The sequence below is a fragment of the Phaethon aethereus genome (assembly GCF_964289735.1).
Source record: "Phaethon aethereus genome assembly, chromosome: 1".
In the NCBI taxonomy this organism is placed as follows: domain Eukaryota; kingdom Metazoa; phylum Chordata; class Aves; order Phaethontiformes; family Phaethontidae; genus Phaethon; species Phaethon aethereus.
This window is the reverse complement of record NC_138575.1, coordinates 4,834,664-4,855,413: the sequence shown is the minus strand read 5'-3', so window position 1 is coordinate 4,855,413 and position 20,750 is coordinate 4,834,664. Positions and strand designations below refer to the sequence as shown.

At 44.4% G+C, this 20,750-nt stretch overlaps 1 protein-coding gene across 1 annotated transcript in view; it reads left to right on the top strand.

The window, feature by feature from the left end:
* Positions 1–19,425, top strand: part of ITIH5 (inter-alpha-trypsin inhibitor heavy chain 5) — a gene marked incomplete at both ends in the record, with an annotated part of 52,469 nt that extends 33,044 nt beyond the window's left edge. The window contains 7 exons of the mRNA XM_081998816.1: positions 6,936–7,107; positions 9,656–9,965; positions 12,702–13,255; positions 13,635–13,685; positions 14,775–14,891; positions 17,412–17,789; positions 19,127–19,425. Of these exons, the coding sequence (XP_081854942.1) occupies positions 6,936–7,107; positions 9,656–9,965; positions 12,702–13,255; positions 13,635–13,685; positions 14,775–14,891; positions 17,412–17,789; positions 19,127–19,425 (1,881 nt within the window). The remainder of the gene's footprint in view (positions 1–6,935; positions 7,108–9,655; positions 9,966–12,701; positions 13,256–13,634; positions 13,686–14,774; positions 14,892–17,411; positions 17,790–19,126) is intronic.
* Positions 19,426–20,750: the final 1,325 nt, after the last annotated feature.

Genomic DNA, 20,750 nt, shown 5'->3' with positions numbered 1-20,750 from the left:
ATCTGGAAGGACAAAGACAATTTTGTCTTCTAGTTGTGGCACCCTTCAGTATATGGTTGCAGATGATCCCATGGCTGCTGTCTGGAGACTGTCCTTGTGCAGCGCTTTCAGCTGATGGATACTGCTTTCCAAAGGCTTTGGTGGGGAATGCTTTCCCCCCTGCTAGCTGTGCTCTTTAGACTGACTGATCTCGAGCCCACGCGGTTCCCTGGTGCTGGCTGAAGCTGGAAAGGGGCTGTGCCACTGGTGTCGATGTCTCACTGCCCAGCCGCTGCGAGGGCAGATGCCAGCTGTGTTTGGGTGTGCAGGGTGTAGCCGAATATTACCAAATGATCTCAGAGGTACTGGTGGGGTGGGTGCTGGGAGGGCTCCCTCTGCATCTGGAAGCTGTTTCCAAGAGGGACTGAGTTACTCTGCAGTGCTGCAGGGACCCACCATCCATACAGAACTGGATTCAGCATGAACTGAAAGTCTTTTGATTTTTTTTTTTTTTTTTTAATGGGCTGGCATGGAGCTTGCACAGAGGATGTGAGCCTAGGATGAAGCACTTACAAGTGCTCCTAGGCAATGGAAAGTGTGAATACGTGGGCTTGGGACATGCATTATAATGAGGTGCTTGAATTACCCCCTTGCTTCATAGCAGGGCTGATGTCTGCCAATACCACGGCATCTAACAACCACACATTGTCTTCCTTTGAACGGCACAGCTTTCAGGGTAGCCAGGCTTCGCCCTCACTCTGTTCCTCAAACAACCAAAAGACTGTGGGAGAAATGTCACGGGGACTCAGATTCCTCCTAAAAGGTGCCCAGATGGTCTGACATCATCCCAGATGTCTCTGAGGCATATCTTTGACCCAAGAAAGAGCTGAAGGCTCTCAGATCTCCCATGGGAGTGTGTCTCTTCCCATGTTTTTCTCTGCCAGTGTTTAAGCAAAATGAGGTCTGTCAGAGCTAGCCCCAAGAGCCAGGTACAAAGGTGAAAATTCACAGGCAAACTGGAGTGTAGCTGAAGGAGTTCTCCTCTTCCTGTTGTTGCTGGGCGTCAATACAGCCCTGAATAATCTTGGCTGTGATGCAGGACCCTTAGCAAGCAAGAACCAAAAAAGCAGCAGTTGTGTTGCATGTCCAGGTATTGGTGTGGAAGTGTCAATGAAGACCAGAGCAGTGGCTGGGAGCTGGCCTGTCTCTGACCTTGTAAGCTTGAGAAGATACTATCTGCATATTCATCATTTTTAGACAGTGCAAGCCCATCTTCAGCTTCTCAGCACTTCTGCAGGATAGACAAAAACTGATCACTCCCTGGCAGCCATGGTCATCCCACTTGTCCTCAGCTGTAGACCATGACTTTTCTGCTCCAGATTTGGGGAGTGATATTTTGTAGCCCTGGAGTTGGCTGTTTCAAGCCTTAGGTTCCAGCTCAAGCCTTAGGTTCCAGCTCATTCACCAGCACAGCTTCTTGACCCAATTCAGTCTCTACCTTTCAGCTCAATTTCATCCATGCTAATTTGGGAGAAATGGAGGAATCCTCCTCCACCGAATTATCCTCTTTTAAATTCTGATTTAAAACTTGACTCACAGCTACAAACAATTCCCAACAGTAAAAAATGGATTTTTTTTCAGCTATTCTGTATTACTACTTCCTGACATCCTCTCCTTTTATCCTTGCTCCACCCTCCACACAAAATAGCATCTACTCAAGCAAACACATTGGGAGAAGTGTTTCGCCTTACAGCATCTGGCACAAGAGTGCTGGACCCTTAAACTAGACTTCCTCAGTGTGAGTGGTTTAGATCTGTGCCCAGCTTATCCCCAGAATGAATGTGTCGTATGCACAGATGTGGAGGAACTATCTGGCCCCCACCGGGGAAGAAATGGTTAATTTTCTGCCTCGAAGGAGAGTGCCTTTGGCAGGAGTTTTGGTGCAATGACTCACTGGGGCCAGGCAGGACTGGAAGTGCAAAGACCCCATCCTCAGGGGAGCAGCTTGGGAATCCCACAGCAGCCTCAGCCCTTGGCTCCTCGCAGCCAGGAGAAGTTCCAGCTGTGTCCTTACAAGGCTAGAACAAGAAACCTGCTGCCGTGTCCCGACTGGAGCCGCTGCCAGGCACCCTCTGCACGAAGGGCTCTGCAAATCCCTGCCTGCAGGCTGGTGGAGACTGAAGGAGAGGGCTGGGCACGAAGAGCACTCAATCATAGCTGTGTACTCAAGGATTTCAAGCAGTGCACTTTTACTAAAATATTCTCCTCATTTAAAGCTGCTTTTGCCTGCCAGCTCCTGAATCACATCCAACCCTCCGGAGGGAAGTCACGTATCTCTCGCAGCCCATTTATGGGTGAGGGATATTGGTAGCAAAGTCTGTGTTGCCACCCTGCGAGGACTGCAGACTTTAGGATAAACCTTGGAAGCCCTTGTGGGGTGAGAGGAGAGATGGAAACACAAAGGATGAGCCAGGCAATTCGAAGCACTCTGGGAGAAGCGGAGAGTCAGTTCAGCTCATTTTGGCCCCACTAAGCACTGTAACGCTCAGGATTAGGCAGGATTAGGTCTGGAGGTGAGTCTCACCTTCTCTATAGTTGAGCTACTCAGCCTCTTGGAGGCAATGCTGGGAGACAGGCACTTCCAGACAATGACTCAGCCCATCCTAAACCCTATCCAAAGCAGATGGGATGGATTACTCTCTGGAGGTGTCTTTCCCTGCCTAGAGAGGGATTACATGCAATGCCCAGCTTTCTGATGACCTAGTTGGGAAAGCTGAATCCCACCCTTTATTTTTACTGGGAATGAGGTAAAAGCTACAGGAGAATGAACCATATGGCCTCCCTCATTCTGTTTGCTTTGGAGCAAAATCATGTGCACACACACACATTTGTACATATGTTTGTATATATATTATACAAAGTTGTTTTTTTTTTTTTTTTAATTGCAGAGACAAGCACATGATAGAGATGCCAGAATCCAGGCTGTCTGTGAATCTGCATTAAAATATGACAGAACTTTTTCCTGGGCAAAACTGACTCAAACTCCATGGAAATTACTTAACTGTGACAAAAATAAGAAAAAAAAAAAAAGTAAAAGAGAATGAAAGAAAGGGGGAGAGAGATGGTCCCAACCTCACATCTGAGCGTGTGGGGGAAGTGCTGTGTTTTCTAGGGAAGTCTGCTTCAGTTCCCTCCTGACCCCTCTGCAATTCCAGCTTGGATGCTCTGAATACACAAGCTGCACTGCTGCTCTGCATTGTTTCTCCTTTTCCTTTTCTTTTGGCTGAACGCAGGCAAGAGTGTCAAAAGGAATTTCTGAGCACACTGGAGGTGAAATGCATTCTCTCTGCAAGAAGGCCAAAGCAAGATTATTTTTCTTCTTGCCTTGTTCTCAGAAACAACAGAGCTGTTTGGGCCCAATAAATCCCTCTGAGAAAAGTGCAGTTAGACAGAATTGCAAAAAACTGCAAAGAGGGGTTTTGTAATGGGAAAGGTCAAGTGATGTTAATTATAATCAGAGCTATAATATGGATAATGAGACTTGGGGAGTTTCCCTCCAAATCATTGCTTCCAGGCACCTCTGTTTCTTTCCCTTGCCTACCCTGAGGGGGAGTAGAGAAGGGACGTTGCACATGGGGAGCTATTGTGGTCTCATTGTTTATTGCTTTAACATCCTGCCAAAATTTCCTTCCTCAGCGGTTGGCATGAAGACCTGATCGCACTCACACAGGACAGAAGCTTCTCCATTTTCACTTTCTGCTTACTTTGACCCCATTTTTTGAGGGACAGATGCACGGGCCACTCTTGTTATCATGAAATAAATCCAAGAGTCCTTTTCTCCACTGTGCAATTGTTGCTTTGCCCTTCTATGCATGCGGGAGAGATGGCTTGGCCTACTGGATCAAGAGGTGGAAACTCTCAAGTTCTGGAAAGCTCTCCATTTGTGGCCTTAACACCATTACTAAAGTAGTCTGTGCCTGGGTTTTCACTTCTGTAAAATGGGACTGTGAATGTTTGAGTGTTCCTCTGAAGGGTGATGTCATATATTATCTGATGCATTTTTATAATACAAAGGCTATTGTAAAAGAGGAGATGAGAGCATAAAACCTTCCCTTCTTTTTAAAATAACAGCTATTTAGCTTGTCTTAGCAAGTTCTCGATGGACTGTTAGGCTAGGGAGACAGCCTTCATGTTTGGGGCAGGCATTCATCATTTTGAAGGTTTGTTTGGTGCATATCATGATGTGAACCTAGCGAGTTTCTCCCCTTCTCTTTGAAAGAGCCTCTTCCACCAGCATTTGATTTAGTATTTTTATCTATGAAACACTCATAAAATGCACGGTGGTGAGACGTGGAGCTATGTTCCAGCTAAGCAAATAGAGGGATGAATCCTCTGATCCCTACAGAGGAAAGAAACAGGCAGGGAGGGACTCCAGACCTGGCTCCAAAATATTTGAAGCTATGGGAAATATTCTCCTTAGCTTCAGATGGACTGGAAGCCAAGTCACCAGCTGGGAGGATTAGAGATTCCACTGCGGTGGGTAATTTGTTTGCAGTCGCATCATTGCATCATCAGCTTCAACGTAGAATCCAGAGGGATATTGATGACACAGCTTGATCAGTCCTTTGAGCTCCTATCCAAACTGTCTTTACATAGCAACATCAGGCCTAGAAACATGTGGTTTCCAGCACTGCTGATTACCTTTTGTATTTTTTCTGGACAAGCAAGCTCTTCACATATTTCCCTGCTAGGCAGGGGAGACACCTTTAAATGCTGGTAAGTCCACCATATTATTTCTTGCATAGCTTTCCTTGGAATTTGAAAGGCTTAATGATGGCCAAGAAGGGGCAGAGTTAAGAAGCTGCTGATCCCTCTGCCCCCAGATATTGCTTTGTATTCCTCCCATGTGTTTTGCATCCCAATGTATGTTTGCATGGATGGAGGCTGTTTGTGGGCATGTTCTCTCAGCTCGTCTTACTAAGCTGAAGTTTGGCTCCATGCAAACACAGCTGCATGGCTGCTAAATCAAAGTTGGTCACACTGGGGAATACTGGACACATCTGCACTTTTCCTGTTGACTTAGTCTCAGTGGTCTGTCTTTTCCACCACCCAGGAACCTTAACCTCTCTTGCTATGAACTTGTCTTCATACCAGCTGTCCTGGTTTCAGCCACGATAGAGCTTGTTTTCTTCACAGAAGCCAGTGTGAGGCTATGTTTTCGATTTGGGATGAGAAAATGTTGATAAGGTGCTGATGTTTTGAGTTGTTGATAAGTAGTCAAGGACAGTCCAGCTTCTCATGCTGGCCTGCCCATGAGCAGGCTGGGGGTGGACGGGGAGCTGGGAGGAGACACAGCCAGGACAGCTGACCCAGGCTGGCCAAAGAGGTATTCCCTACCATATAACGTCATGCCCAGTAAATAAATGGGAGTTAGCTGGGGGGCAGGAATCGCTGCTCGGGGACGGGCTGTTGATCACCAGGTGGTGAGCAATTGCTGTATTGCTGCACTGGGCATCACTCATTCTTGTACATTCCATTGTCAGTATCATTATTGTTGTTATCATTGTTTCCTCCTGTCTTGCTGTCCTATTAAACTGTTTTTATCTCAACCCATGAGGTTTTTTCCCAATTCTCTCCCCCGTCCCACTGGGGGAGGGGGTAGTGAGCAAGTGGCTGCAGTGCTTAGTTGCCGGCTGGGGCTAAATGATGACATCAGCTTCCCTCACCCTGGTTGCCTATATTCACATAGGATGATGAACAGCAGAGCAATATAATGTTGGCATATTGCTGGAAAAACAACATGCCTGGGACAAAACTGGCCAGCAGGTAGAATCTGTAACAACTAGTCAGGGCTTCTTTTTATATCTTATTCATTTGAACATATTGTCTTAACATTGTTAATTGCTGGAACTATTCACTGGAGTATTGTAGTTTAGCCTCAGCCAGCAATTAAGCACCACGCAGCTGCTCGCTCACTCCACCTCCCGAGTAGGACGGGGAAGAGAATTGGAAAAAACCTCATGGGTTGAGATAAAAATAGTTTAATAGGACAGCAAGACAGGAGGAAACAATGATAACAACAATAATGATACCGACAACGGAATGTACAAGAACGAATGACGCCCAGTGCAGCAAGTGCTCACCACCCAGCGATCGATAGCCTGTCCCCAAGCAGCGATTCCCTCCCCCCAGCTAACTCCAGTTTATGTACTGGGCATGGCGTTATAGGGTAGGAAATATCTCTTTGGCCAGCCTGGGTCAGCTGTCCTGGCTGTGCCCCCTCCTCGCTGGCAGAGCATGGAAATTTGAGAAGTCCTTGACTTAGTATCAGTATTAGAACTACTTAGCCACAACTGAAAACTTCAGTGTGTTGTCAACATTATTCTCATATCAACTCCAAAGCACAGCACTATACCAGCTATCGGGAAGAAAAAACAACTCCATCCCAGCCAAAACCAGGACAAGTATGTATATACCAAGCAGTATCCTAATTATGAACAGAATTTTGGCATCCTTGACATATTTAGAGGTATTTCAACTTGTAAGTAAGCATTTTAACCATATGCCACTTACAGCTTATTGCAAGTCTAGAGGGCTTCAGAAGAACTCTATGAGGCTTTTGGTATTAGTCAACATTATTCAGTAACTCTTAGTTCAGGGCATGTTCTCCCAGTCACTGGGAGCTTTCATCCTAGTTGTCATGCATGAGGTTAGATCCAGGCATGTCTCACATCTTTGCAAGATCTTTTGGGCAAGAGTTCTTTTGTCTTATATTTACACCTGCCACCACAAAGATGAGACCTTGAGACAAGGAAGGGCATCCCAATTCTCTTCATGAGCCAAACTGGCAGTGTAGAAATGTCTGTCTGATCAGTAAAAATCTTAAGAATTAAATTCTTGCCCACTAAAGCAGTGACAGTTATCCCTACTGGTCTCTTTTTTTCTTCTCTTTCCAGACCAAAGAAGCTCTTTTCACAATTCTCCAGGATCTAAGGCCTGAAGACCACTTCAATATCATTGGCTTTTCCAACCGAATAAAGGTCTGGCAGCAGGACCGGATGGTGCCAGTTACTCCAAATAATATAAGAGATGCCAAAAAGTACATTCATAACATGTCACCTACCGGAGGTACGATCCAGGGATATGAACGGGATTAATTTTGCTACCCAATTAGTACAGCAGAATGGAGAGTGGTGAATGTGGTCCTGTAGCATGTAGCAATAAAAGACATTGGGACTTAGGTCATGGGATAAGAGGGCCCCTTCCTTACCTCCACTCGGGGTTATGTGACAGAATGCTATGTGCCCTTTATCAGTGTACATGATGGGAAGGTGTCCCCACATCCAGTCATGTGACTTGTTATACTTATTAAAGCCAACTTGGGCCCGTTCTCCCATTTATCTGGAGAGAGAGAGTGGGAAAGTTCGCAGCGTTATTTCATGAGGACACAGGAAAAAACACCATATCCTAGTGAAGGACACACAGGGCCAGTACTTGTGCAGTTTCTGAAAGCCTGTGCAAAAGCAGGCATGTGATTTTTGTCTGGGCTGGAAACTCCAGGGATGGACTACCCAGTGTGGGCTGTGGGACTGCCTTCTGCAAGACCTGGTTTCTCACCTAGTACTGTCGTCTTCTTGTCTCTGCCAAGCAGCATCCAGAATGACATTTAAGACTTTCTTGTCCCTTTTTGCTTATGTCTTGTTGCCAGCAGTGATGGGGAGAGGAGGAGACCCCAGAACAGTGGCAGAGTGCAGGCATGATTTTGAATTTGATTCACTGGCCTCCTATGAGGCTATGGACACTAGTATAAAAAAAAAAAAACATAGCGAGGGTTGTAATCAAACATACTTTGGCAGCTGTGCCCATCCTAGCTGAGCACTCCCCTGGTAAGCAGAGAGCTGCAAAATGACCTGTGCAAATCCTTCCCCAAGCAAGCAGTCACAGCTGGTTGAAGGTCACACAGGGCCTTCCCATGGCTGCCTCTGAGCAGTGACCCCTCCTAGCAAAGGAAACTCTCTGATGGAAAAACACAGCAAACAGGACGGTTTGCCATACTGTTTGTATTGCGAGAGGAAGAGTTTAGGAAGTGGTCAAGGGACCTGCCCAGTTAAACAATTTCCAATAGTGGGACTAAACTCAGAGTACAAAGCTTTTTACTCCTAAAATGCCAAAAGAGCTGTGCCGGAACCAGCTGAGTTTGCCCATGAACCTGCCAGAGAACAAAAGTAAAAGGAAATTATTAACTCAGGTTCAACAGGAAGGTGCAGTGATTCTCCACTACAGGCCAGTGGTACTTCAGTTTTGGCTAACTCTGCATTTTCCCTGTAAAGGTGCTGTTGCTTGAGTATCTTCCAGTGAATGTGAATGTGCTTAGGGTCACTGATCACACACAAAGAATGGGCTGTGCTTACACCGCTGTGTCACACTCACACACCACAGAAATGGGAACAAAATATTGCTGCTAAATATTTGTGCATGTGGCAAAAGGCAGTTTTCAGTGCTTGGTTGCTCTGATGTGGCTGGGTTTGAAATGACACTATCTGCCATATGGGATGGTTTTCTTTTGTTTCTGGGAAAAAATTCTTTCTGAAATTTTGGATCTGGATAGAGACTGAAAGAGTATTAGGATATTTAGGTGCAGGATTTTGGTTCAAAACCATTTTGAAAAAAATACAGTCTGCATTTGAGGACTTTTCAGAAGTCTTAGCTCCTTTCCTGTTCCTTATCTTGCTGCAGTCACTGGAGCTGTGCACGCTAAATTTCTAGGTACATGATGCATGGTCAGACCTGCTAGCACATCCTTGCTGATAAGCTCCATAGATCTCCCCTTCTGGACCCCTAGAAGGAGTCTCTTGTGTTAGTCTGTTCACCTGCTTTCTTCTGAGAGCTGTTTTTAACCCGGTTGTACTAATCTTGCAAAGATTCTACAACCAATCCCTCTTTGCTTTGACTAGCACAAAAAATACATGGAGCAAGGAGATACCCGTACTCATTTTCCTGCTTTCTTTTCTTCTGAACAAGCAGTTGGTTTGAATCCTTTTCATGGCTATTCTTCTAAAGTACATCTATTCCCTCATTTCTTTTCTGTTTTGTCCCTTTCTCCCCACTTCAGGCAGCTCCAATTCTTCACTAGCCAGTTGTTTTGTGAAAATACACTCCTCAGCTAACAAAGCCATTTTTCTTCCCTTTAAACTTGTTAGCCCCTGGGGTTTGAAGAACAAACCCAACCACTTGTTTTCCCATTTGAAGGCTTTTTTCCTCTTCAGATCTTGTGCCCTTCAGACAAAATGAGCAGAACTTGTTTTCCAAGCTCAGATACCATCTGGGAGGGTCCCTAATTAATTTTAACTGGTTTTGTATGTACTGGCAGGACATGGTATGTGCTGTGACTCTGCTTACCATGGCTGACTATTGTACACCGAGACATTCAAGGATACAGCAATTTCAGATAATAAACCACAATTCATAATTCAATTCATAAGACTGTAAACACCTATCCCAAACTGGTGCTAAGTAACGGAGCTGAACTGAGTTAAAGGGCTAGTGCAACCTCATGTAGAGAAAAGGAACATCCTGATGAACAGAGATGCTGTCATCATACTAAAGGGAGCTTAGGGAAATTATTTGTACCACTCTTAGAAGGAGAAATGAGCTAATCATTTTGGTACCTTCCCAGGGACTAATATTAACGGTGCTCTCCAGACTGGTGCAAAGCTGCTGAATGATTACATTGCTCAGAACGACATCGATGCGAGGAGTGTCTCTCTGATCATCTTCCTCACGGATGGGAGACCCACTGTTGGGGAAACACAGTCATCCAAAATCCTCGGCAACACCAAGGATGCCATCCGTGATAAATTCTGCCTCTTCACCATCGGCATTGGCAATGATGTGGACCACAAGCTGCTGGAGAGAATGGCACTGGAGAACTGCGGCATGACAAGGCATTTCCAGGAGGATGAGGATGCAGCCAGCCATCTCAAGGGGTTTGTTCTACTTTTTCCATGCTTATATCTTCATTGGGTCCTCTGGGTAAGGGTTTTGGGAAGGAAAATCCTCTAAGGAGACATCACAAGAGACGAGAGTGTCTCTGAGGCTCAACACAACCTCTCTCTGGTTGAGAGAGGCACAGTATGTTCAGATACTGAGGATACCTACCCAGAAATTGCCTCCTTCCTAGAAGACACTCTAAGCTGTACTGGAACTTCACAGCCACTCAGAACAAGGCTTTTGTTTCCCTAATTCAGATAGTTGTTTTGGGCATGTAGACCTGGAGAAACGGGAGGCATGGGTGCCACCTCTCTGCAGGTGGGCAGAGGGAGGAAAGGATGCATTATTTGCTTCAAATTGACAACATAAACAGCATGGAGAGGCTCAGAAATGGAGATTCCAGTTTGGGGCAGAAAATTATTTCTTTATTTTTTGAAAAAGATAACTTTATGTCCAAACTGCAAAATATTCAACTTCTTTGAAAAATACACAAGGGTCATTCCTGGGATGACTGTGTAGTTGTTTCATTCCCTCATTCTTTGTGACCCAAATTCCTAAGAAGTTTCCTGTAATCTTCATCATTCAGTAGGACCAGAGATTATGTTCCTCTTCTGTGATCAGGGAGTTGTAGTTCAAGGGGGCACCCTAGCAAGGAACAGCAAAAAGATAGCTGAATCCCAGCTCTGTCTAAAATGCCAGGCAGTGTGTCAGTACTTCCTGGAAAAAATGTTTGGTTTTCACTCCCAAAATGTTAGTGTTTTGAACCTCGGAAACCAAAGAGACAGTCATTGAACAGAGACCTCTTGCCTAGCTAGTGTCTAATTCACCTGGAGCAATGAGACCATTCACTTTCCACTAGAGCTTTTCTTTCTGTGGTGGTTATGCATGGACAATAGCGTCTCCCTTTTAAACCAGATTTTGTAGATCCATCTGCCACTCCGCCCATGTCATTTGCTTCTCAGAACATGCATTTTGGATAGCAAGTGGCATTCCCTGGCAAACAAAAGATATGATGATGTCATTCATCAGCCTGTCAATGGGCCGCAGGGACCCAGCACTGCAAGTACTTGTTCAAACACCTCTATGTGATAAACAGCTCACTGTTTATCAAGTTCAGTGATGGCAAACCCATTTGGCATCTGGTGCCAAATTTATACAGAAAGGCACAATCACTTGCTGGAGGCCAATTTAAATCACTGTTGAAGGGAAAATCTACATGGGTGCCAATGTAATTTCTGATTTTTGTGGTCAGTGGGTTGTATTTTTACACAGATACTGCCTTGCACTGTACTATGAGACAGGTTGTATCCCTCACTCCACTGTTTGTTATACCCCAGGAGTTATTTCACAGAAAGTTCTCATGTTTTAAAATGCATTGAGGTCTCTGCATCAAAGAGACTGAGTGCTTAGAGAGACTTTAAAATAAAGCCAACCAATTCAGGCTTTGGGTTTCCTTGGAGAGAGAATAAAACAGAAAGTGTGACTCCAGCTTCCAGACAATCTGTTTAAGCAGATGTGAAAAATAAATGCAGCCTGAATTTAAAAAGGGCTGAGACCAGTTCTTTGTTTATTTACCAAATTAGACTCAAATGACTTGCCAAGAGATGAAGAGTCTGGCATTTAAATGGGAAATACGGCATTCCTGGAGCACCTTGGGAAGATCCATCAAAAGCACATCCCTGCAGGGAAAACACAGTACTTTAAACTTAGGCCCTGACCCCTTGTAAATGTTTTCTGGCCTGTCCAGTGCAAATTATTCTCAGAAGTATGGCAGGTCATCTTAATAAAGCATTATAGGGTTAAACTCTCTGGTTCCACGGAAGTCATTGCTTGCTCCAACAGAAAGTCAGCAGTAAGGTACGAGTGAGTTTACTTCCGTCAGCCCTCCTGTATTTAGCAGTTAGGATTCCTCTATTCCTTGGAAATTTCCTCATTTATGGGGGCATAGTGAGATTCTTCCTTGATTTTCTTTCTCCTCTGACCCTCAGAAAACCGTGTTCCTGCCTGTCCCACACTGACCATCCCAAACTGCATTATCTGGGGCTCTTCCAGTGATACAGAAGCTTTGGTTCAGATCCTCTCCAGCTTTGGGGGGCTTAGCATCTTGGTCTTACAGTTTCTGGCTCTGGAATACCATGCATAATACCACTAGAAAACTCTGGGTAACAGCATCTCTTCAAAGTACATTTTGAAATAACTGGGGTGCTTTCTGTGAGCCTGAGAAGCCAAGAATTTACTTTTAATCCTCCTAAGAATACTTAAGTGGTCACAAATATCTGCTTGCAAAGCTCTTGAATTACAGTGGAAGGTAGGTGACTGTCAGACCATGCCGGGAAGCTTCTGAACATACTTGTCTCTCTTTAGATGCCTAGGAAACACCAAAAACTAAACTGAAGCAGAGAATAATTTTGGTTGAAAGGGACCTCTGGAGGTCATGTAATCCACCTCTTCTGCTCAGAGAAGAGCTAACTTCAAATTTAGGTGAGGTTTCTCACGGCCTTGTCCACTCAAGTTTTGAAAATCTCTAAAGGTAGAGACTCCTCCGTCTCTCTGGGCCCAGTTACAGTGGATGCAGTAGTTATATTTGGGGCCTGGCAGCTCCAACTGCTCCTGAATGTCTTAAAAGCCGTATTAGATAGTCTGACTGTACCCTTGGCCATGTGTAAGTGCAAAAGTGCGTGCATACACTTGTATGAACAGTACTAATGGTGAGAAATGTGTCTTTGTTTAAGGTTCTATGATGAAATAGGAACACCCCTTCTCTCTGACATCCGTGTTGATTACCCTGAAGACAATGTGGAGCAAGTCACCCAAAACTTCTTCCCTAACTACTTCAATGGCTCTGAAATTGTAATAGCTGGCAAACTCATCAATCTCACCTCAGATAGCCTCCATGTGGAGGTGACCGCTAGCAACTCTAAGAAGTACATCCTCCTCAAAACAGATGTGGCTATCGACTTTCCAAGCAGGAATGACATCAGAGGTGTCCCCGGTCTGGAAGATGGCAAAGGTGATAAAAATTACATTGAGAGGGCATGGAGTTACCTCACCATCAAGGAATTGCTTAACTCCCGGTTGAAGAGCGATGACAATCAGGAAAAAGACTATTTGACAGAGAAAGCCAAGTCAATGGCCCTGACTTACAATTTTGTTACTCCCTTCACCGTTCTGAAGATGAGAGAGGCTGGGCTCCATTCAGAACCACCTCAAGAGGAGTTTATCAGTCCTTCTACTGATGGCATTGGTGAGAAGTTGCAGAGCTTGCAGGGACACAAGGCACCACCAGGTACGAGGGAAAAATAACCATGTGCTGGTAAGAAATCTTTTTGCATAGGTAATGTCGCATGGCTGACTTTGTCAACAGGGATGATCTAGCCAATAAACTGAGGGATGGTAAACAGAAAGCTGAGATTTACATATTGATTTTGTTAATTGTGGGCTGGCTGACCTTGAGCAAACCTTTTAGGCACCTGACTCACCCTCTGGAAACACTTACTGCTCTGTGGAAACTACTGAAGAAAAATTGGTGTTCTAAATGAAGCTCAAAGTTGCTGTAGGAATATGTCCCATAATATCTCTGAATAATATATTGGGAACCTTATTATACTATGGCTCTTTCTGCTGCTCAATAAGTAATTGTAACAGCCTTCCTTCCCCACTTCTAGGTATACGCAGACAGCAAGATAAACAAAGAATTAAAATCTCCAAAACTTCAGGTCAGTGCCTGTTTTCATGCCTCTAATAATCCAAAATAATAGTGGTTGATTTATGGTAACCTCAGTTGCATGCCACTGTGGTACAACGATCCTGACTGATCAGCCAAAATCCTACTTATTAGGCCTGGAGAGTATGGAGGAAAATTAAAACAAAACCAAAATACAGAGAGGTACAGTAACGAGAAGTGTGAAGAAACATAGCAAGGCAGATGATCTACAACACTTGATCCTCGTGTTTGAGACTTCTGTAGATTAGAGGAGAACAGGAAGTGTGTTCTCCCTGTACTAGACTTAGTCAAAAAACATTTTATAAAGTAATGTTGCTGAAACATAAAAAGTATTGTCGGAGAAAAAAAAAAAAAGAAAATTCTATAGTGTTTTGCTATTTCCCTGTCGGTTCTGCACCTCTACTTACCATCCTTTTCATACATTACACACTGATGACTAAGCCCAGATCAAGAATTTAGACTTGAATTTCACTGGATAACGTCAAAATTACCTTAAAAACTAGGGTTTGGGCTTGTCTTATTATTAATAACAACTATCTGGTAGTTGATGATAGGTCAAGGTTTGTTGAAAAGTTAAGGTTGTGGGATTGTTTAAAATCTGCTGTTGACCGCTCCAATCTGATATTGAGGACCAGGGAGGTTCAGTGTGAGGTGTGCCTATGCAGTAGTCCTTGGTTAGAGGATACATTTTTGTGTTTTGTGGGGGATGTAATCTCCCAACAGAGTATGGAGAAAAGGAATATAAAACACCTGCATGACAATTCCCATAAATCACTGAAATGATATTCCAGGAAGAAAATATTTTTACCTGGACTGCTTTGGGTTTTAAGTTTTCATTGAAAACCCAACCACTTCTGTGAAAAAAAAACAAAACAAAATAAAATAAAATAATCTTTGTGAAAAACAAAGCAAAACTTGGCATTTCCTGGCAAACTTTATCCAACTCTCTAAAAACAACAAGCCAGGAGGTCTTAGAAAAAACAGGGACAAACAGACTTTGAAAAGCAGTTTTGTTACATTCTTGGACACTGCAGTTTTGTGTAAGTCTCTCACATTTGTACCTTTTTCTGTGTCTTCTCAGCGGATGGAGACCCTCACTTTGTCATTGACTTTCCCTCCAGCAAGTTCTCTGTCTGCTTCAATATTGACGGAGAACCAGGGGACATTCTCCGACTGGTCTCTGATCATAAGGAATCTGGTGAGCAGCCAAGTAAAGCAGTTGCTTGTGGAGGAAAACTGAAGTGTAAAGCCAGCTCTCTAGCAACAAGACTAAGCACCAAGGTTCTTTATAGGCAAGGAAGTGACAGGAAATTAGAAAAAGTTGCTTTTCTGGACAGGCAATGGAAAATTTGTGCACACTAGTTTTCTGGGTCTAATCACTTTGATTAGAAGGGGAGGTAAACTGTTCACTTGCACTTACTGACCTCCAACTTTATCATAGTTTATGGGTAAATTCACAGCAATCTTAAACAAGGAGGAGCGTTGGCCACTGTTACATACACAATTCATCTACAACAGTGTTTGTCAATAGAGTAGACCTAACCGTAGCGAGAACTGGTGTTCATGTGTGTCCAAACTTTTCCTAGTTCACGTCTTCACTGACTGGCATCAAGGGAGCAGCAATTAGATGTAAACAACTCAAAGACCCACGTGAATGCACGACGACCACCTTGCACCCCTTCAGTCCTGCTAGACTGGAGGGCTCAGTTCCTGATGATTAGGTCCAATATGGTCTGGGGGTTGCAGTGACCGGTTCTACAACAGCCACAGTTGAATGAACAGCCACAGACATTTTGCATACTGCACGTAGTGTTTGCCTGAGCCATGCAGCCACCTCTGCGCCGAATGATTACACAGAGGATTCAGCTTTCTGGTGCAGAGACAGTGCACTTCTTTGGTGAGGCAACTTCATCATCCCTCTAGTTACAAAGTCACAACATGCAAACAAAAGATTTAGACTTGCCAAGATTGCTCTGTTATTGGAACTTCACTCTTCAGTCACAGTGCTGTTCACTTCAGGACAGAAGTATCCCAACAGGCTAACCAACAGCACTGAGGCTGTTTCAATGAAGGGACCACCAAATTGGTCACCAATTCATGACAGCCTTGAGAAAATCCACACAATTCAGGATCTGCTTTTCCCAATCCAGTCTGATCCCCAGGGGCCCAAACTGTGCTCTGATCTGATCTGGAATTCTAAGCAGGGCAGCTAATAAGCAGATTATGTCCTGAGCAGGGAAGCGGTGGGAGGAAGGGTTGTCAAAACCAGAGACAATGCACAGACTTGTTTTGTAAAGATAAACAATCCCACAATAAATTATGAGAGTTCTGTTCTGTGTGGCAGTGGTCTAGCCTTCATATTTCTGTGTTCATGCTTGCTTTAGTAAATAAGATCCAACTCCTGGCAATATTTCCCTTAAGCGTTTTTCTTTCACAGACTGTGTTTGTGCTACCACTTAAATGATTCCGTGGCTCAAATGCAGAATGAGCTTGAGGAAAACACACTCTGTAGCACTAGCAAGTTGAGTCTATGAAGACAGAAATGAGAGAACCCCCCCAGGAATGACAGGATATGGAGATATTTCATCTCAGTGTTAATGGCTTGGTCTAGCTGGGGTTAGCAGCAAGCCTCCTCCTTTTTTGTTACTGTCTAGTAGCTGTTCAGAGGCCTGTGGGAAGTCAGACACTGTCTTAAGGACAGGAAGTCACAAAAATCATTAAAATGATCGGGAATCTTAGTGTGGACATCTAGGCTTCAGTTGACCCAGTGGGATCTGCACCTTAGACTTACTCAAATGTGGTTCTTTTGGGGCAAAATTGAGGAAAGCTGGAAGAGCAGCACTGGTGAAGCTGAAAATAACCCAATGGGACTGCAAGGTTCAGGGTGCTATTCTGCAGGGACATAGAGAGAACCTGAATGTCTTAACTGCCACCTGAGGAGGTTTAGCACTTCACCTCAGACTGCTGCATGTCAGGCTATTCCCTCTACAGCTCCTGCAAGTCTTTAGTGTGTCGGCCAAGGTAGTAACACTTACTCTGTGGCTTCCCAGGCTAATTCTCTTTTTAGGAGTCAGGTAGAGTGGGACATCAAACCACAGCTGTCTACTACCCAGAGATTCTCTGGGACAGCAGCATTCAGATACACCCAGGTCCTCTTCCTAGAAGTTCAGTCCCTATGCCAGTTGGTAATATGAGGAAAAGCAGGCCTGCCAGCAGCTTTTCTTACTCGTCCAAGATCTGGTATGTTTGCCCAGGTTTGAGTTATGCATCAACAAATAGGTGATCTAGGTAAATCACACCATGGTTGGTCAGGCTATAGCAGTCAGGAAGATAAATATTTGTCTTATGTGGCTCAAAATCCCCACACATCATTGACTCGATCATAGGTAGGTCTAAGGTTGGATGGAGCTTGGGAAGTGTCTGTGCTGAGGAGCAGCTGATGCTATCGTGTAGCACTGTGTACACAATGTTAGGACTAAGGGGCTGGGGGCACCTGCCTCCAGGGAAGACCAGTATTTCTGAGCTTGGGTAAATTTAGGTGCTTTATATAAGGTAATCATTTTATAACAGACTGGTTATACTGTTTTGAATACCAGTAGATGAAATAATCGAGCATGAGGTGGTGAATCTGCATGTCCTCAGTTGCAAGGCTTGTATCTTTGAGACAATAGATCTATTCTTGGTTCCAGATTTCATTTATTGATTATTTCCTTGCAAGGTGTGACTGTGAATGGGCAATTAATTGGAGCTCCTGCACCACCCAATGGCCACAAGAAGCATCGGACTTACTTCAGCACCATCACTATCCTCAACAATAAGCCAGAGAGATCTTACCTAGAGATCACACCCAAAAGAATCATCCTGGATGATGGGGAAAGACTTCTTCTGTCCTGTGATCGGAGTGCTGTTGTGCGAAGCAGCAGCCTCGAAGTATCCATCTCTGCCAATTCAAACATCACTGTGACGATCCGAGACACAATCAGCTTTGTCATCCTCATCCACCATTACAAGAAGCCGGCCCCATATCAGAGGAATCACCTGGGGTTCTATATCTCCAACAGTAAAGGCCTCTCTTCTGACTCCCATGGGCTACTGGGTAGGTAACAGGTTCTCAGATTCAGAGCTGTAAACCAGACAAAAATGATCCTTCCAAACAGTTTTACAAGACAGAGACAGGAGGTAATGAACAAGGCAGGTAGGGATTAAGTTCCCAAGTGAGACTTTTACATCCACTCTCAAACAACTTCTTTGTTGCTAGTATCCCCAACTCCTCTTCCATCTTTTTCTGTATGAGCTATCTCCCACTATCCTAGCTATGTGGTCATGCCCATTTTTCACATTTCCACTCTTTTTATACTGTTTAATACAGTTGTCATTACAATACACATGCTTGATGCTCCCAATAGAGAGACAGAAACCAAATATTGTACAAGAACCCCGAATAAGGCAGCAATAAGAGATTCTCTAACAGTAGTCCTAATTCAGAATAGCCCAGCTGCTAAAGTGCTTTCAGGGATACAGCAAAGTAAGGTCTGAATCTCTCTCGGCAGAGAGGACAGTCAACTCAGGTCTTGCAGATTCTAAGAGCTCTAGTCACAGAGCTAGCACATGGCCAGAGATCATTGGCTTAGCCTTCAAGTACCGCACTTGCACATGTCCAGAGGGTCTGTTTTTGCAGGACTGAGCTGTTTATACCTAAGCCTGATTGAGTTCAACAAACATTGATACTTTTTGTGGTGCCTTTCTTTCAGATGTGAAGTGAAAGAAGAGCCATCCCCATGTTTTGAGAGCAACTAAGCTTTAGACAAGATCAGAGAATGTCTAGATGGTTGGGTTCTTTCAGCTGACGAGAAGTAGTGATGTTTATGGCCATGTACAGGAGCAGAAGTCTAAGACTGAAGCCATAGCTTCTGTGCATGCAGGCAACCCCAGATTAAGCAGGAGATGATCCCTCAGTCGTGGGGTTTTGGATTCAGGCCACTCGCATGCACAAACCTTTAAATCCACACTTAGGTTTGGCCTAAAAGAGCTTGCCCCCAAGAAAGCAAGGGAAGAGGACTTGGAGCTTCAGGCCTAGATCTTCTTTCTGCTTGTTGATGGGCATTGTATGGGTTATTATCCTCTAGTAACCATGACCCACAGAAGGGAACTTACTTACTACTGCAGGTCAAAAAGCTCTTTAGCTCAGCCAATGTATCTTGAGAAATGAAAAAAAAAGAAATAAGGTTTTATTCTAATCTTGATCTCCATGTTTGTGAGATTTGGAAAAGAATCGCAGGACCTAGATTCATCCTGCTATTGCAGAGAGGTCCTTTATGACCCCATATGCTAAGAATCCTCAAAACACGGCCTATTAAAAAAGAAACCCAACCACCAACTTATAAACAGGCACAGAACAGCCAGTCATGGACTCTATTTTGTCTTGCCTTGCAGGTCAGTTCTTGAACCATGAAGTTAAACTTCTTCAGGAATCCCTAAACACAAGTCATCAGCAGGTTGGTCAGAACCAAACTGAAGCATTAAAGCCGAACCCAACAAATACCCTGAAAGTGAAGGGACGGCTCATTCCTGTTGTGTGGAAGCAGAGGAAGATCTACAATGGTCAGCAGGAAGTTGACTGCTGGTTTGCAAAAAACAATGCGGACAAACTGATCGATGGGAACTATAAAGATTATTTGGCTTCTCATCCTTTTGACACAGGGACCAGCTTTGGGACAATTAACAGCCTTTAAGATGGATCATAGCAATGCATTGCAGCAGCATGTGTGACAGCGGTTCCCTTCTGAGGCCTCTAGAGCTAGGCAACTTATGAATATTTCCTTACTTTTTGGTGCCAAAGAAACCAAGGTTTTTTGCCCTTGGACATCAGCTGTCTCTCTTTCATGCCAGGTGAACATTGTTCATCAAATTCCTGAAGACAAGGGGGGTGGGGGGGAAGGGTTGAGGACATGGTTAAAGGTGTGATTGGTGCCCTCCCATTGGGAAGTAAGGGAGGAATGGGCCAGCACTCATATTGAACAATGCAGAGAGCTGCTGGCCTTCAAAGAAACCATGCAGGGATCTGTGCAATACCCCCAGGGACTGAGTCGTCACCCAGTGAGAGGCACAGGTCATACAGCACAGTGCCTACCTAGAGAGACAACCTTGGGTGATACGCCTTGCAAAGAAGTGACTTGGAGCACCTACTGCAACCATGGTCCCTGGGGAAAGGGGGGGGGGGGGAGAGAGAGAGAGAGAGGAGAGGTGGGTGGATATTCATCTGTAGCAACCCATTAGTATCAGAGGTAACAAAGAAATCAAAACCCTAAAACAACAGGCCACAAGAGGGTATTGCTTTCTTGGTTATTGAGATGGGGGTCTGGATTTGCCACTAAGGATGACATTCCCTGAACCACTATGGACCCTTAAAACAGTGGTGAAAATCTGCATGTGGTTTATTGCTGTCTCATTGCACAGGCTGCATGCTTAAAAAGCACCTCTGGTCTTCAGCAGCAACAGGAGTGGTGCAGGCTCCCATTCCATGCAGCATCTCATTTAAATAACATTAGTGGGTTTAGCAATTTCTTGAGTCTTGACTCACTTAGAGAAAAACAAAGTTCCACTGTGAGTTTTCAACAGACCTGCCACCTCCTTGAGAAGATCATTGTTTCTCCTCAGCAGAAATTTAAATTCTCTAAAGGACGATAAACCAACACCTGCAATAGCTTATTACCCTACAAAGCAGCCTCTTGAATTTAGACTAGACATTTCTAGCTCCTTTTCTAATCAGGGAGGAACACTTTATTTACTCCGAATTGTCAAAAATTATTCATCCAAATTTCCCTGGCTCCTTCTCCTTCCTTCCACTGCAGGAGTTTGGACGCAGCAGGTTACTGAAGGGTCCAGCAGCCACCTCCACTGCAGGTGGTGCTGCTCTATAAAGAAACCTCCAAACCCAAACCGCAAGGCTGCGGTCTAGTTTAAAGTGAGGCATCACTGAATAATGCTATAGATCAGCCACAGGGGAGTTTGCTTAGTAGAGAACTTGGCCAAGGAGGACTTCAACAACCATGAAGAC